This window comes from Eumetopias jubatus, unplaced genomic scaffold (genome assembly GCF_037043125.1).
Source record: "Eumetopias jubatus isolate StellerSeaLion01/CBP00866 unplaced genomic scaffold, mEumJub1_p1.0 scaffold_11, whole genome shotgun sequence".
Taxonomy (NCBI): domain Eukaryota; kingdom Metazoa; phylum Chordata; class Mammalia; order Carnivora; family Otariidae; genus Eumetopias; species Eumetopias jubatus.
The window spans coordinates 86931906-86950720 of record NW_028274817.1 but is presented as its reverse complement, the minus strand read 5'-3'; the positions used below and the strand labels follow the sequence as shown (position 1 = coordinate 86950720).

Below are 18815 nucleotides of genomic sequence, written 5' to 3'. Positions count from 1 at the left end.
ATTTTAATTCTTCCCTTCTGATTTGGAGAATCAAATTTCTTTTTCTTGCCTACCTGCTCTGGCTAGGATTTCCAATACTGTATTGAAAAGAAGTGGCAAGAGTGGGCATCCTTCCCGATCTCAGAGGAGAGCTTTCAGCTTTTTGTCATTGAGTATGATGTTGGCTGTGGGCCTGTCATATATGGCCTTTATAATGTTGACATACATTCCATTTACACCTAATTTGTTGACAGGTTTTCTTTTTATCAGGAAAGGATGTTGGATCTTGTCAAATGCTTTTTCTGGGGGAGTCTGGGTGGCTCAGTCAGTTAAGCGTCCAACTCTTGATTTTGGTTCAGGTCATGAATGAACATTGCATGTGGCCCAAGAGAGGACTGAGTATACCTGTACCAAGCACACATCTTCCTTACTCATCAGGAGTCGTTCACTGACAATAAGAGAATTTCACCATCGATGTTTCACAAATACAGGGAAGCCACTGAAAAGGATACTTGTGGTCAAAGCTGTACCACAGCCTGAATAGCCAGGCACTCTCCTGCTTCGTCCGGTTTCCTCTGGCAGAATCTGGACCATCCTAGGAACAAACCAGAAGACAGATGTTTAGTTGCAGAAAAGGGATTGAAATGGGGTGTGGGGGGGGGAGGGGAGGGGGAAGCTTCTTTTTTAACCAATAACTTTTAGAGATTTTGAGCTCAGAGTCAAACATCCTATATCACCAAAGTTTCAGATATACTGGGGGTGGGGGGGGAATACCTTGAAAGAAACCAAATAAATCCAAAAGGCAGACAAATCAACCCCAAAGTAAAAAGGCTCGGTTATGTCTGTGGACAGATCAACTCAGTGCAGTACAAAATTTCTTTTGGCATTCTTACTGTAATTTTCCTTGAAGTGCCTTTTAGCAGATTGATTACGCTAACATAGTGTAGATCCTAACGGGCCAAAAGTGATCTATAGGGAATATTAAAGAAGGCTTCTATAAAACCAACTTTCCAGCCCTCCCCAAAGCTGGCCTGGGGAAGTCACACTTGGTCGTTCCCTGACGGCTCAGCCTCGGGCTCTTGGTGGTCCTTACTGAGGCACCTACATTGCCTTCCAGGTGGTGCAGTAACTTGTTGCCCTGGCAGCTTTAGGAAGATGGGGGCAGTGAGCGAGGGAAATGGGGTCGGAACTGGCATTTCTATTATTTTTAAAGATTCATTTATTTCTTTGAGAGAAAGAGAGAGCACATGAGTGGGAGGGGCAGAGGGAGAGAGAGGGAGAGAATCTCAAGTAGACCTCATGCTGAGCGTGGAGCCCCAACGTGGGGCTCAATCTCATGACCCTGAGATCAGGACCCAAGCCGAAACCAAGAGTCGGACGCTCAACCCGCTGCGCCACCCAGGGGCCCCGCATTTCTGTTATTTCCGCTGCCCTCAAGTGGTTACTCCTTCCATTCCTTTCCAACTCAAACATCCCCGTCATTTGATTGGCAAAATGACTTGCAAAATCAAACATTCATTTGAGGCTTGGGTCATCTGCTCTGTGCAAACAGTATAAGCAGCGCAATTACTCCTATTAAAGAGCGGACTGACTGTGGCCATCGGAGGGCGTTGCTGGAGTTCTGCGTCGTCGGATGACAAGCTCTGAAAGTACGGACTGCTTGGGAGGCGCAGTCATTTTTGCCATCACCCCCTGGAATGGTACAGGGAGAGGCAACTCTACAGGCGAGGTGCCACTGACAATAGCCAAACGCAAGATGAGCCACAGTTCCAAGGAGTTCCACATCGCAGCAGGTGTGAGCCCCACCTGTGACTGAGATAGTATGGGTCGGTCAGAGATGTCCGAGAAGGGGGAGCACAGGGACAAGTAAAGGGAGGGAAATTAGCAAGCACTATTTAAATTTCTAATGTTTCCAATAACAAAGGTTATTTTTACAAACAGAGTCCCTAGGGTATCTGAAGGATATTTAGGGACACATGTGGAAATGGCTTGGTTAAATGAGCCCTTCTAGGGATGAGGAAATTAAAAAAAAAGAGAGAGAGAGAGTTCCCAGAGACTAACTGCATTTCATATTTTTATAAATCTTGTGGAAGAAAGAGGGCACAGAAATGTCTCCATCTGCAGAGCATGATCATTCCTTTGGGTAATTAGTTGGTGACGTAATGCCAACTTGAGGGAGGTTTCCGAATGCCCCTCGACTGAGTGGAAAAGTGGTAGGTGAGCATTTTTTTTTTAAAGATTTTTATTTATTTTTTGAGAGAAAGAGAGAGACAGCGAGAGAGGGAACACGAGCAGGAGGAGTGGGAGAGGGAGAAGCAGGCTTCCTGCTGAGCAGGGAGCCGGATGTGGGCCTCGATCCCAGGACCCTGGGGTCATGACCTGAGCTGAAGGCAGACACTAAACGACTGAGCCACCCAGGCGCCCCGGTACATGAGAATTCTGAGGGGCAAATATCTTCATGGAAAAATTAAATGGTTCTTTATAAAGTGATAGGCTCTAAGCTCGTGGCTCTAAGTGCCTGTAGAATCTTACCAAAGAAGAAACTAACACGGTGACACACCTCATCAGGAAGGATACTGTAAGCCATCAGGCACAAGACAAGTCCCCCCCCCCAAGTCAGTTGCATCTGCTCCTCCCCTAAAACAGGAATAAAAACCACAAACCCTGACTCTGTCGTCCTAACCTAACTAAAAGACAGCCCCGAAAGGTTACCAGGGGTAAATTCTGAGCAAATAAAAAGTGCGGCTTCATAACAGGGGTGTTCAACAACTTCTTATTCTAAGAGATGGTGCCAGAAGCATGACTAGGTACAGGAAGAACATGGAGAAATCCACATATGGTGGCTCTGGAGAAATCAGGGAGCATCTGTGGAATGGGACTAATTTTTTAGGCTGACCTGGAAGACAACCAAAGCTGCTTGCCGATTTGGGGGCCCCCTTCCTGCTTCAGGCAGTCTAGGGCAGAGCAGGGGTCAGTGTGGGTGCAGGCTGATCCTATAATGGGCAGCCCCCTTCTCAGGCTGCAGGTGCAGACCCTTGTTTTTCCATTCAAGTGCTGCCCACAGAAAAGGTGGGGACCTGCTCCCCCAAACCTGCATTCCCACAGGAGGGTTTATGCCCCATGTCTTTAGCTCAGGCTGCTTTTCGAACTTGGAGCATCCTTTCAGATGGTCACCTTCTCCCACCGACAACAACTACCTGGCCAATCCCTATTCATTTTTCAAGGCTGGGTACAAGGTTGGCTTCTCTGAGAAATGTTTCAAAGGCAACAGAGCCTGCCAAGAGGTATAGGTACAAGTATCACAGGCTTTCTCAACAAAGTCTGTGGGTCCAGATCCTAGCTCTACTCCTGGCTGTGCCACTGTCTTGCGCAAGATGTAACTGACATATAACATTCTGTCAGTTTCAGTTTACAGCATAGGATGTGTTGGTTTGATACATTTCTCTGTTGCAGTACCATTACCATGGTAGCATGAGCTGCCACCTGTTTCCCTTCACATAATTCTGGTTTATTTATTTATTTATTTTTTTTTGGTGAGAACAATTAAGACCTACTCTCTCAGCAACTTTGTAGTTTATAATAGAGTACTGTTGACTATATTCACTATGGTGTGCATTAGATCTCCAGAACTTTTTATTAGCTGCAGGCCTGTACCCTTAAACATCTCCCCAACTCCCCCAACCCCCAGCTCTTGGTAACCCTATGTTCTTATGAGTAACACAAGGGATTTTTAAGCTTTTTGTTGACATTATTAATAGGGAAGCCCCTTTAAGAAAGTATCGCCGACTTTCCTTATCCCCATATTTCAAGGATGTAACCACGAGTGTATATATTTTTTCTGCATTCATTAAGCACCTACTATGTGCCAGGCACCATGCTGGGTGCCAGAAACACAAAGAGGAATGAGATTAGCACTTGCCCCTCAAGGAGCACATTTCCAGAACTGAGGAGTGACAAAAGGTCCTATTTTTGGAATATTTTTTCTACAACTAATAAATAAGGATTTCTGGGCAGAGTTATATTTCATTCCATTCTTATTATTAAGATATAAATTTTCAAAGTTAAGGTCATTACAGTAATGAGAGCAACTTACGGTTTTTTTCAGAGATGGAGCAGAATACTCCCTTCCCCACAAAGATGTCTACGTCCTAATCCCAGGAGGCTGTATGTTCCGTTACATGGCCAAAGGGGCTTTGTAGATGGACTTAAGGTTTTCCAGGGGGGCCAGTGCAATCACACAGGCCCTTAAAAGTAGACAAGGAGGGCAAAAGAGTCAGAGAGTTGCAGTGGAAGACGAAGCAGGAAAGATGCAAAGTGTGACAGGGAGTCGCCCCACTGTTGCTGACTTTGAAGACAGAGGGTCCATGAACCAGGAAATGCAGGTGCTTCTAGGACAGGAACTTGACCCTGGGCCAACAGTCAGCAAGGAAATAGGACTTTAGTCCCACAACCACAAAACTGAATTCTACCAGCAACCAGAATGAGCCTGGCAGTGGGTTCTCCCCCAGAGCCCAACCCGGCCGACACCTTGATTTTGGCCTTGAAACAGAGAAACCGGAAGAGCCCACCAAACTTTTAACCTACAGAATAGAAGACCAGTGTCTTAAGCCACTGAGTCTGTGGGAATTTGTTATGGTGGCCCTAGAAATCTAATGCAGAGCAAAAGAGCAAGTAAGTGATGTGACCCAATTTGGGCCTTTCTTCTTCCTGTCCCTGGAATGGTGGAGCCATTGACCCTCAGAAGGGAGTAATAACAGGTTTTAAAAACAGGGAATCAAGAGCTCCACAATGCCTACTCCAGGGTTTTTCAAATTGTGAATGGGCACACGACCCTCGTGGGAAACCCGTTAAAATGCAGGTTCAGAGTCAGTGGGCCTAGGTGGAGCCTGACAGTCTGCATGTTTATAAGATCTCTGGTGATGCTCAGGCTGCTGGTCCGTGGGGACGCTCAGGGCAGCAAGACAGATCTACTGATCTCACCTCTGGCACTCTCGCCCTTACCCGTCCCCTTCATCACACTGTCACCACACCCTTAAGGATGGAGGTTCACGTGTCTTGTTTGCAGATGTAGCCCCTGAGCCTGAAAGACTGTCCAAAACATAACAGGTGCTCAGTAAGCATTTGTCAAATGCATGAATAAATTAATGTGAATTTTGCACTTTTTTATTTTTAATTTTTTAAAGTTTTTGAAGATTTCATTTACTTTTTTAAAAAGATTTTATTTATTTATTTGACAGCGAGAGACACAGCGAGAGAGGGAACACAAGCAGGGGGAGTGGGAGAGGGAGAAGCAGGCTCCCCGCCGAGGAGGGATCCCAGGACCCTGGGATCAAGACCTGAGCCGAAGGCAGATGCTTAGCGACTGAGCCACCCAGGTGCCCCGTGAATTCTGCACGTCTAAGGAAAAAAAAAAAAAAAAGAATAGCCAGAAGGGAATTCAGGGACCAAGGTGGGGGAGATCAGAAGAACAAAAAAGAAAAGCATGGTGATGGGGGGGTAGGGGGAGCAAAGAGGAGGAACTTGATAAAAGGCCCTTCAGCAACTGTTTGAAGTCAAAGATTTAAGTGACCGGGTATCAGATTTCAGCCTGGAGAAAAACTGGGGAAGGACCCAGAAAGTTATATGTCAACGCAACTATAAACAGCTGATTTTCTGTGTGCACGAGTACTTATGCACGCACACATGCACACACGCACCACAAGCCCAGTGGTTTCCTTTCCTCCACATTCCACTAATATCCTGCTTGTGACCCGGTCCTGCTGAGATGATAAAGCCAGGATAAATTCGGATGCGTGCTCCTCGCTACTCCAAAGCAGCCCCATCAATGAGTGCTCTTTTTTTTTTTTTTTAAGATTTTATTTATTTATTTGACAGAGAGAGACACACAGCGAGGGAGGGAACACAAGCAGGGGGAGTGGGAGAGGGAGAAGCAGGCTCCCCGTGGAGCAGGGAGCCCAATGCGGGGCTCGATCCCAGGACCCTGGGATCATGACCTGAGCCGAAGGCAGAAGCTTAATGACTGAGCTACCCGGGCGCCCGGATGAGTGCTCTTCTGTAAACTTGGGGAAGGAAGTGAATGATGTCTCTGTCTGGCATGAAAAGGTCCCCCTTGAATGGGGTGGGAAGCCACCCCCAAGCCCAGGCAGCTTGCCTCCAGCTGGGCTTGTTTTTGTTTTGGTTGCAGAGTCACCAAGACCTCTGGAGAAACAAAGCAACTGAGTTTTTTGTTTTGTTTTGTTCTAATGAGTCAAACTTGCCAGGGACATGAAGCTCAAGTCTGCCCACAATATTCTTATGCTTCCCTCACATAAAGCCAGAAGTTCTAGCCAAAAGCTCCTTTCCTTCCCCCACATGAGCTATTATTCTGTAGTTCTGTAGCCATAACTCTTAGGCTTCTAGACCCCGCGAGGAAAATCATGCTGTCCTAAGAAATTGATTCCCATTAAATGTCACTTTCCTGTTTGTTTTTAGGGAGATCATTTAGAAGATGAGGTAAAGAGAACTGCCCTTTCTTTTCTGATGGGGAACAAACATCTGGGCTTTCAGTTTCATGACATCACTGAGCGTGTGACCTGGATCCATTTCAGGGGAAACTGCAAGAACCCAGGATTTTACCCAAAAACGAGAAGCCCATTTATTTCTCTGTTTTATTGTTGCTCATGACCACCGAGTGCTCCCAGCCCTGCTGTTAGTGGCTCACTGGACCGAGAAGGTCAGGCCAGGAGGACTGAGAGATATAAAGCCCTTTAAGTACAAGGGCATGAGTCCCTTTTAAGAAGGTGCCCTGGGAAACCAAGCTTGAAGTTCGCCTTTTGTTTCCGCCCCCCCCCCCCCCCCAGTCTGACACAATCTTGAAAGACTTTCACGATGCCAGTGGAACTGATTCCGAGGACCCTCTGCAGGACTGTGTGTGAGGCTGGGGAGGAGGGAGGTTACAGGGAAGCCGTGACACCAGCTCCTGGCTAGGGCTGGCCACTGGGTGCCACTTGGAGTCCAGCAGAAGTCACCTCCAACTGCACATTCACAACTGGCCCAAAGGGCCCCCCAGGGAGCCATCGGGCACACCGATGACCGCCCCCAGGCCCAACTAGGGAGGTTTCAGAAACTCGCCCCACCTAGGGCAGGGAGCACTGTCTTAGCTGTCACTGTGCAGACTGAATGCACTGCTCGAACCCTTAGCACTTAGGACCCGCTGCTTTCCCCAACATCTCCATGGAACAGTGACAGCAAGCTTGTAACTTAGTTACAAGCCCTGTGTCTCCATGTGAGGTTCTTAGGAGATGGATGGTGAGTTCGGCTACAGGAAAGCAACCAAACCATTTCATGCCTTTCCTTTTACAGATGCTTAAATCCAGAGGCAGCAGCAATTACAAACAAACAGACAGACAGCAAAAGGGCCGGAGGTGTCTGACTGGTCTGGAACTGACAAGATGACATCTGTCCAAACCCTTGCTATCCAGCTGGAATCAGCTTGTTTTTCTTACAAAATTCATCTGGACCAGCTGCGGTCCTGGGGAGGAAGCTTTGGAGTAGGGCAGTCATATCCTAACAGAGCCCTTCTTTCCCTTCCAGTGAAATAAAGACACGTCACCCAGGTTTTCTCAGGGTGAGTTTCAAGATCTCCGTGTTAGACTCTAAATTAGCTTCCAGGTGCACAATTCTTGAGCCCTCGGTTTCTAAACTCCTTAAATCCAAGCTAGAGTCCAATGGCAACTTTTCAAAAAGAATTTCTCATGGAAATCACAAGTTCCCAACACAGTGGCCGCTTCTAATATAATCTCAAAGGTCTTCCGGGGCACCGTTATTCCTGTTTTAATATTTTATTTTTAAGTCATCGCTACACCCAGCGTGGAGCCCAAACTCCCAACCTCGCGATCAAGAGTCACGTGCTCCTCGACTGAGCCGGCCAGGCGCCCCTCTGGAGCACCATTAAAGTGGGCATCCTATCATCTCCAATGAAGCTCATTGAAAACTCTTCCTAAAACGTCCCACTCGTTCAGAGGTCATGGCTTTGTGTCCCTTAAGGGGCACCGCCCCCAAGATGCGACCACCCTCAAAGAGAAAGAAATCAGGAAAAGCTGTAGCAGCAATCCCCGACCCCGCACAGCACCACCATCTGCGACACTTGTTCAATCTGAGTCAGGGGCTGGAGTCATTTAGAAGGTCCTCTGGCATCTGACATATGTAGACTGGGTTTAGGATGGAGTGCAATTCCATGCTGACTGAAGAAAAAGAAACGCCCGACACAGTGTCACGGACCACGTGCACGCATGTGGTCAGTAAGGCTTTCCGCCACGCTGTCGCTTCTCCCGTTCCCCACACCCCCCCCCCCCCCCCGCCCCATCTGCCCATCAGATACCTGTTGAACGCCCCCAGGTGCCAGGCACTATGCTCAGCACTTCAGAGGCCATCCTGCACAAAAGAGTTCTTGACTCCGGGGGCCCATTAGTAACATTTGGGTAACAAATTTCTGCTCTTAGCATAAGCCCTCCCTCCCCCATCCTGTCTGCCCAGGAAATGCTGGCCTCGGGAAGGAGCAAACCTGGGGATGTAACAAGCGTCACGTGGCAGCTCGAACTCACGTCTGCCACTTGGCTGATGCTCTTCCCACAAAGAGGTTGTGGTCTCTCTCTCTCTCCCCTCCCGTTGAATCTGGGCTGCCTCGAGCAACTCAGTGTGACCACCGGCAAGTCACAGAGGTGATGCCCTGAAAACTTCAAGGCCAGGGCAGAAAGGGCGACGTGGCCTTCCACCTTGCTTGCTGTGGTGCTGGCTCTGGGAACCCTGAGTCATCGGGGAGGAAGCCCAATGCCCCCAGGTGCCAGACGTACGAGCCAGTGAGTCTGTGGACGACCCCAGCCCCCAGCTTTCTGCTTGGAGCAAAGGCAAGCTGGCCCTATCATGCCCTTTCCAAACTGCTGACCTAGAGAATCCGTGAGTGAAAGACACTGTTGCTCCCCTTTCCTCTGTTTGGTGCAGGTAGTTATGCAGCAACAGTAACGGGAACAGACGGCAAAACCGCAGGCCAGAACGTTCCTCTCTGCCCCGCAGACTCCATCGGGATTCTCTGCAGTAGCGGGCCTCTTCCCTGCTCAGGGCTCCTCTGATCACAGCCTCTACAGCTTCCCTCCCCAGCACGCTGTCCCAGGCTGTCACTGCTGCCACCACCCTGCCTAAACCTTAGCGGTTCGCATGGCGGTGACCTTCTTCCCCTGGAGGTGGGGGGGGGGGGGAGGACCCCCGCTCTGCCATTCCTGGGCTTGAGAGGAACTCGACCGTAGAGGATCCCAGGCCCTAGAGGAGCGGGAGGGCCTGTAATCACCCACATCCTTCCTCTCTTCCTCAGATTCCCCGGGCTGGAGCGTCAGACCCCAGCCCTCTCTTCTCCTGCCTGGGCACCACTGACAGACTCTGACCCAGTGACAGTGAGCCAGTCACCAACGTATCCGGTCTATCCATTCTTGGAAGGCAGGCAGTCAGGGACTTAGCTCCAACACTCTTCCTGGCCGGCCTAGCCCCTTAATGTGTTGCTTTAGGAACGCTGACTCTGGGGTCAAACCCCAGCTTCATCACTTTCTAATCCTCTGACCGTAGATGACTCACTGAGACTCTCCAACTTCAGCTTCTAATCTGTAAAATAGGGATAACAGGACCTACCTCATAAGGTTGTTGTCAAGCTCATGGTGAGGGAATCCACGTAAAGATGTCTGGCCTATAGTAAGTGCTCAATAAATTTTAGCCCTTTATCACAGTGTCTTCCCCCGGAAGAAGCATCTCTTGTGACTTACCCCTTGTAAGACTTGAAAGCTGTCGTTGTTGGGTGGTGGGTCCTGGTCTGGATCGACACCAACTCTGTAAGTCACCAGGGAGAAAGACAAGGAGAAAAATGGAGAGTATTAGCTCGGACCACAGCAGCCATGCTGGCTGAAAGTAGCCAAGAGGCCGACCGCCTTCCGGAAGCGGAAGGAGTAGTTAGCTAGAAGAAGAGGAAGGCTGTCATGCAAAAGTCGTGAGAAAGAGGTCATGTTCCATGTCAGATCCCAGGGGGCAGGAGAGGCAAGTGGTGCTTACACCCTGTTTGAGGCTGCTGGCTGGCGACTGTCCTTCTGCCTTCCTGCACCAGACGGTCCCAGTTAATCCAACCGTGGGTCTCGACGCCCCATGCCTTTTCCTTTCTGCTGCTTCCTCACATCTGCCCTGACCTGCTCTTAATTCCCTAAACTTCCGTTCCGCCATTTTTCATATATCCACGGCGGTGCTGGAAGAATTTATAGTGAACACCTGTATACCCGCCACCGACAAGTCTACCATTAACATTTTGCTGGAGTTTCTTTATCGCGTGTCTATCCACTTCTCTACCACCCATCTAAATTTTTAGATGCATTCAAATAAAGTTGCAAACACCAGTACTCGTCCCCTAAATACTTGAGCACGCATATCATGAACGTTTTGTCCTGGTGCCCCCACGTCCTCCCACAGCGGAGATGACCTGAGAAGTGACACTTTTAAGATCAACAACTGAAGACAGAAAGAAAAGGCAAAGTGGCAAAATCCACTTACAACAAATCCCATGCTTTGACTAGGGTAGTTGCCTTGGCTTAGTCACACACCAACTGTTGTTTTGTGCACCTGTTAATTCTTCATCCCTGTACCTTCCTCGCTCTGAGGTGGAGAACTGTGACCTCGATCACAGGGGGGGTGGGGGAGAAAACAAAGAGGCCAGGAAAATTCTCTGTCTTCCCACGCTCCCTCCAGTGTTGCAAAGACCTATAAACAGAACACGATTTCTGGCAGGTCTGACCCGAGCTGGGACGGGAGGTGCCGAATGGCCTCAACCAAGGGTCTTCGGTCGTCCGGTACCGGGGTGCTGACTCCAATGAGTAGACAGCGGACTACAAAACCCCATGTGTGTGCACCTTACTTTTCTTTCTCTCCCTCCCTCTTTCCCACCTATGATGCCCAGGTTATTTCTTGAAAAAAGAGACTAATAGAAAAGGAAAACAGAAGACAACACAGATGTGCCTGCCCTCCCAAAGTCAACCTCTACCCTGTCTTATTGCAGGTTCGTCAAGCACTAACCAAAGGTGTGCGTCCCTGGAAAGGGGGGACTATGGAGGGAAAGGAAACAGATAGCCTGTATGTTGCTGAGGGCAAAGTTTTAAAACCACAAGACGAATTCATGTATTCAGCAAATATTTATTGAGTGCCTATGATGCCAGGTACTGTTCTAGTTAAAATCTAGTGTACCTGACAGCAGATTTCCTCCCTGCGGGCCTGGGGTTTGGTAGGATCTTTGTAGTGAGTTCGATGGACTTTGCTATGTGTCTAGGGACTGCTTCCAGGCTGGAGATTCTGAGGGTTGGAGGCTTGTCCTCATAACTGGACATTATTCAGGGATCTTTGAACAACAAATCTCACAGAGATTTTCTTGACACGAAACCCATCCAATTCAGGGGCCTCTCAGGGCTGCCCCCAAAAAGTCCCACCAGAGCCTCAAAGCATCCGGTGTGTCCAATGTATCAAAGTGTTAAGAGGAGAGGTCACGTATGGAATTCCCAGCTCTTGGGAATTTTGAGCCCTCACCCATTTTAGAGACTCTCAACCCACGTTCCCCAGAGAAAAGTCCTCTATAGGGTAGCTTGGTCAGCATTTGTAAGATCAACAGCTAGGAATCCAATCTTAGGCCTTGTTCTGTGGGTTCTATAGCAGCACAAAGCCACTTCATGGCAGACTCGCTTACTCAGATGAGCTTCCCAGCGCAGACACAGAGCGCCGGTTACCCCGGTGTTTCTCGGACAGCCTACCAGAATGCCAGGTGACACAGCAGCCCTCAGCCTAGCCACAAGGCCTGGCCAGATTGTGGGGCAGGAGCAATGACGGGATTATGTGAGCTGAAGGGCATGAGGCACAGTATGGCCAAGAATATGGTAGTAGTCTGGGTCTGCCACTAATAATCTCTCCTTTCTATACTGTGAATTTTGAAATAGGTGTAATTAGCCTTCGTAAGTGGCTTCCATGCCAGCAAAGATAAAACAAGTTGACTTTACTCTCCTAGATGAAATAGGAAGACTAGGGGTAGGAGAAAAGGTTAAGGATTCCCTGTATTACAATAATGAAAATAAAACCAAACACGATAAAAGCTGCCAAATGAAACTTAGCCCCCTCTATTCTTTTAACTAATTTCTATTAAAAGGAAAAAAAAAAACTTTGGTTAACAAGAATTAAATTTTGTTCAACCAGAACTGCTTAGGAAGACTAGGTTGTGACTATTTTCATTCAAGTTCTGGCAATGTCGGAGGAACTCATCTATTTATCCTGGGTCCGTGTGGCCAGGCCAGAATTCAAAACAGCAAAGCACAAAACGGTGAAATAACTTGATACACTCACAAAAGTAGGGCCACCCTAACCTCATCTCAAACTCGTAATGTTCAACATTTTGTCGGGGGGAACGTGGGAATGATTCTAGACCCACGCTGTCCAGTAGAACTTTCTAGATCTGCGCTGTCCAACATGCTAGCCACGAGCCACAAGTGGCCAGCCACTGAGCAGGTGAAAAATGTGGCTAATATGACTAGTGGTATACTTTACATTTCATTCAGTTTCACACCAAGTGAGAAAATAAAGCAATCAAACTAACGTGCTCATTCTGGAATGAAAAAATAGAGAAAGAACATGAATAATTTCCCTTCTGGTATGAGTGTAAGTACATTCTGATTAGCTGCCATCTCAGGAATTTTAGAAGTGTTCTACTTCGACTGATAATTTTTCAAAAACGTGAATGGCTGAGGCCCTAAATAATGGGAAGACTATGAGACACACACCTACATGTAAAACCCTGAACACCAAATCACAGTCTGAGTTCTCTCAGGTCCCAACTGTAATAACTTGTACAGTGCCCAAAGGACCTTCCTTCCTGAAGGTGGGATATTTCAAAAGAAAGGGTTTCCTCTGCCACCTACCTGCTACCTAAAGTCAGGCCTCCAAAAAGTGAATGTGTGTGTGCGTGTGTGCGTGTGTGTTTTTAAACAGTAGAAAAAAAGTTTATGATTGACATAACATAATACAATAAAATTTTTTAAAAAAAAGTGTGAACCCAGGGACCTTAACAGCTTCCATTACTCAGATACACATCGTTAGGGGACATCTGGAGCCTGGTGATATCGCAGTGCCCATGGCCAGTGAGCAGCCTCGCTCTTCTCTCCACCGCCCTCAGACACTGATTTATCTACCAGCACTGAGAATCAGGCCGGGAAGGATGCGTGCCAATAAAGATGCAGAAGGGCAAAAGAAACATTAAAGTCTTTGTTCTGCTGGCCCCCATGGCCCCCTTAAGCCTAATCAAATCATAAACTTCGGTGGACACTGAGAACCCAACTGCATTACGAGAGTCTTTATCTTCTGTTTTGTTTTGTTTTGTTTTTAAACAAAAGTGTTTTTGTATCTTCTGATTCACCATAAGGTACCAGGACACAATTACATACTTTAAAAACTACTCAAAAGAGCACTGGTGCTTAATTAAGATGGTAGGAGCCCTACCCCAGTCATGGCAGACCAGTCAAATCCTAAGTCTCTTTGTGAGTGGAAAGCCTTGTTTACTAGATCACAAACAAGACTTTGTGGAAAAAGTATCTGCGGCTCTGAAAACGGACTGCTCTGGATGCTAAGCTCAGTTGTCTAAGAGGGGAGACACTTGCAACTCCGGCTTTGGTGTTGACACACACTGTCCAATATGCGGGGACAGAGAACAGACTCTCAGGAACACCGACACAGCAATCAACCCAGAGACGGGGTGGGAAAGGGGTTAGACTTGACCTGACCTCTTGCCCCTTTGGCTGAAAGGGGCAGGGGGCTGGCGCACACAGGAAGGAAAGAAGAGACCAAACGGCATAAAGAGAAACATGGCGGGTTAGGAGGAGGAGAAAAGCCAGGCCCGGTTAATTCGTTTCTGAGGATTTCCTCGTGTCACCTGATGTACCGCCAGCGGTGTTCGTTCTGGTCCTCTTCGGACAGCTCCTCGACGCCAACTCTGGGCAGCAGAAGAAGGGAACGTGAGTATGACGGGGCGCACGGGGGAGCCGGGAGCTCTGGGCACAGGACCTGGACCACGCCCATCAAGGGAGAGGTGGGCTCCCTCTGAAGAGAGGTCCGTACCCTCTCTCAAACTGTCCGCATTCTCGAAAACCCAGAGAGGCAGAGAGGCTGCTAAATTTAAATTTAAAGCAACCATGTTAGGAGCGAGGCCAAGTGAGGATCAACTGGGAATGAAGGTAAGCCTCTCAAAATATCGTGTAAGGAAATCAGAGGAATGCATGCAGCTCACAGAAATGAATTTATACAAGTTTTTCAGGAATTCACCTGTTTCATAAAGCAAGGTACACCCATACGAAAAATAGAAAGCAGAGTTGTTACTAAACACGTATCTGAAGTGTTTACACATACTTTGACACACATTTGACAGAAAGAGCAAAAAGCATCATATTGTTGAAAACAGCAACAATACTTGAGAAGACAAAGATGGCCTTTTTTTTTTTTCCCCTTTTTCTGACACAAGTAAACCATGTTGTCTAAGGGTTCCTGAAGGTCAGGAAGCCAACTTCTGCTATTCTCTTTCTCTTGCACCTTAGAGTTGACACGGTCCATTTTCACCTGCCTTAACAATTTCTGGGTTGTATTCAGGGTGCATTTGAACTTTGCCATCAAACTAAGAGCAGGGTTTCACAATCTTGGCACTACTGACATTTCGGGCCCTGGCCTCTACCTACAAGATACCAGTAGCAACCCCCTACCCAGTTGAGGCAACCCAAAATATCTCCAGACATTGCCAAATGGCCTCTGGGGGGCGGGGGGGGGGGGCAAACTGCCCTCAACTGAGAACCACTGCACTTAGATCATGCATTCTCAGTTGGGGGTGGTATTGCCCCCATGGGTGTGAAGATTGGTTCTTGTGAGGCAAAAAGTTTTAGATAGTATCATGGTTTATAGTCCTCTAAACTGTCATACTACATAAACAAGTATATAGCAGATCTGTGGTATTAAAATTTCGCTGGAAGAGGTAATGGGGGGGAAACATTTTTGAAGGGCTCCTTGTGGGGGGACAACGGTGAAAACAATGCCCAACTGCTCACGCTACTGATATCCCCTGGAATATGCAAGTGAGAACGAGATATGCTTCTTAAGGTGGTACTTCAACAAGTCACATGCTCAGAATGTGACTCGGTATTTTACCATACTATTGAAAAATTGTAACACATTCCAGAAAAGCAAGCTGGACTCCATTAATGTAAGATTCACTGATAATAATAATAGCAATACTAGCAGTACTGATGCTATGATTAGTAATGATAATATTATATATGAGATATATACAGATACAGATATAGATATATGTAGTAATTAACAGCTAAAAGACCCGAAATGTCTACCATGTGCCAGATGGGACCTTTCTTTCTTTTTCAGATGGTACGTTTAACAAGAGAATGCTTTATCACATTTATCATCACATTTATTTTATTCTTACACTATCGTCCCCATCTAAACTGGTGAGGAAATGGAGTTGAAGAGGCTAAATAAGTTGCCCAAGGTCACAAAGGTAGAAAACGGTGGAACCAAGACTGTGGCTGAGGCTCTTAGACCCCAGAGCCCCAGTACTTCACCTCACAGTATCCGCCTTTTTTAAAAGATTTATTTATTTATTTGAGAGGGGGAGGAGGGGGGAGGGGCAGAGGGAGAAGGAGAGAGAAACCCAAGCAGACTTCATGCTGAGCGCAGAGCCCGACAAGGGGCTTGATCCCTCGACCTTGAAATCACGACCCAAGCCGAAACCAAGAGTTGGACGCCCAACCAACTGAGCTACCCAGGCGTCCCAGGATTCACCCTTTGATTACACGCTGGTGTCCTTAAACTCTTTTAAAATATCCAGTTACAAATGCTATTACATAAAGAGCTCAGGGCTGCTCCTGCATTTTTTCTTCAAATTATCTGGCAAAGAGCTTTGTCGTAAATTCTAACAGGATTATACTGAGCAGAGTGTCCTTCCTTGTCCTGGAGTGTTTGCATGACTGTGCTGTGGGGTGTGAAGGGTGCCTGTTCATCTGACTGCCTGGGCACATGCCATTCCGCCCCCACCATCACCACCACCTCATGTGTGTGTCACCTGAAGCCGGGGGCGCCAAAGAGAACGGTCACCATGCTGCCCAAATGTGCTCTGGACACATACAAGGTTCCTCTGCTGAAATAATCCTGTGGCCATTTTTTTAAATTGCCAAAATTACATCCTTTGTGAATAACACCTGCTCAAGGGACTAAGAAAAATATGTAGTGTGTGCATTAACAGAAAACAATTTGAGTGTCTTGCCATCATGTTTTTTTTTTTTAAAGATTTTATTTATTTATTTGAGAGAGAGAGAATGAGAGATAGAGAGCACGAGAGGGAAGAGGGTCAGAGGGAGAAGCAGACTCCCTGCTGAGCAGGGAGCCCGATGTGGGACTCGATCCTGGGACTCCGGGATCATGACCTGAGCCAAAGGCAGTCGCTTAACCAACTGAGCCACCCAGGCGCCCCTGCCATCGTGTTTTAAAATATCAATCACAACATGCCAATTTGAAAAAGATACATTGGATTTCTGGAAAGCAGGGACCTGGCTTTGGATTTAGGTCACATTCATTTTTATTTTATACACAGACTAGGACTTAGCCATGGTTAAAAATCACAACTAACTCCTCATTATTTATGGTGGAACTTGGAATCCTACCCTGGGTTTCTGACTTCTGAGCAGCTACTTAACACCTCATAAGGGCCTCTGTCAGTAGCCTGGAGAAGTAAGGATCAGGTAGGTATTGATTTTACTTAGGGTATAGAGGTCAAAACACCACACTGAACTTCAGGGGGTTTCTGAAGAAATTTAGAATAAGAAACTGGTTCACATAAATGATTCATGGTCACGGAGTAACATCAGAAACCACAGGCCAGAAAAACCAATGAATCTCATTACTTTATTTCTGAGGAAATTTCTTTTCATGTGATCTCTATAAATGTCAGTTTCTACACTTACGTAATCACTATTTATACATATTTGGAAAATGCAATGCACTAACACCATATGTATTGTTTACCTATTTGCTTCATTATGCTGTCTGGGTGGAGCTGGACAGAAAGAAGGAAAGAATAAAGATAGGAGCAGAAACCAATGAAATAGAGAACAGAAAAACAATATAGAAAATCAGTGAAATAAAAAGCTAGTTCTTTGAAAAGATCAATAAAATTGACAAACCTCTGGCAAGACTGAAAGAAAAAAAGAAAGAAGATACAAATTACCAGTATCAGGAATGAAACAAGGAGCATCACTATACATCTCACAGACATCAAAACAATAATAAGGTAATGCTACAAACAACATAAATGTGACAACTTAGATGAAATGGACCAATTTCACAAACTACCACAATTCACCCAATATGAAACAGATAATCTTTTTTTTTAAAGATTTATTTATTTGAGAGAGAAAGAGAGCACGTGAGTTGGGGGGGGAGAGAGAGAGAGAATCTCAAGCAGACTCCCCACTGAGTGTGGACCCCAATGAGGAGCTCGATCCCATGACTCTGAGACCATGACCTGAGCTGAAATCATGAGCTGGATGTTTAATCGACTGAGCCACCCAGGTGCCCCATGAAACAGATAATCTTAACAGCCCTACAACTATTAAAGAAATTGCCTTTACAATTTAAAAACTCTTGAAAAAGAAGTCTCCAGGACCATACGGTTTTACTGGAGAATGCCATTAAACTTTTAAGATGAGTTAACATCAATTCTATACAATGTCTTCCAGAAAACGGAAGAGTAGGGAACACATCCCAGCTCATTTTGTGAGGCCAGATTACTCTGATACCAAAAACAGACAAAGGCAGTACAAAAAAAAAAAAAGAAAGAAAGAAAACTGTAAACCAATATCCCTCATGAACACAGACCACAAAAATCTTTAACAAAATAATAGCTAATAGAATTCATCAGTATGTAAAAAATTTATACACCATAATGAAGTGGAGTTTGTTTTAGGGAAGTAAGGCTGGTTCGATATTTGAAAATTAATTTAAAAAAGGGGGCGGTGCCTGGGTGGCTCAGTCAGTTAAGTGTCTGACTCCTGATTTCAGCTCAGGTCATGATCTCAGGGTCTTGAGACTGAGTCTTGCATTGGGATCCACGGTGGGTGTGGAGCCTGCTTGAGATTCTCTCTCTCTCCCTCTGCCCCTCCCACCCCCGCTCATGTATGTACACTCTCTAAAAAAAAAAAAGAAAAGAAAAGAAAAAAAAATCAATCAATGTAACCCACCATATTAACAGGCTAAACAAGGAAAATGTGATGATATCAATAGATACAGAAAAAGGATTTGATAAAGTTCAACACCTGTTTATGATAAAAACAAAAACTCTCAAAAACCTAGCAATAGATTAAAAACTCCCTCAACTTGATGATGATGAGCATCTACAAAAACCCTAAGGCTAATATTACACTCATTGGTGAAAGACTGAATGCTTTCCCCTTAAGACTGGAAACAAGGCAAGGATGTCTGCTCATGTTACTGTTAACATCACACTGAAAGCCTTAGCCAGAGCAGTAAGTCAAGAAAAGGAAATAAAAGCTACACTGGCTGGAAAGGAAGAAATAAAACTGCCTCCGTTTGCAAATGATGTGATGGTCTATGTAGAAAATCCCCAAGAAGTTACAAAACAAAACCCTCCTAGAACTAATAAATGAGTTGGGCATGGTCACAGGATACAAGATCAACATACAAAAACTAGGGCGCCTGGATGGGTCAGCTGGTTAAGCATCCAACTCTTG

General features: G+C 46.4%; 1 protein-coding gene across 1 annotated transcript in view; it reads right to left on the bottom strand.

Annotated features, from left to right (window-relative positions):
* The window catches only part of SLC9A7 (solute carrier family 9 member A7), a 132209-nt gene that overhangs the window by 17688 nt on the left and 95706 nt on the right, over positions 1–18815 (bottom strand). Inside the window, exons 13-15 of the mRNA XM_088028826.1 lie at positions 13946–14005; positions 9768–9831; positions 492–574 (exon numbers count right to left, since the gene is read on the bottom strand). Of these exons, the coding sequence (XP_087884952.1) occupies positions 492–574; positions 9768–9831; positions 13946–14005 (207 nt within the window). The remainder of the gene's footprint in view (positions 1–491; positions 575–9767; positions 9832–13945; positions 14006–18815) is intronic.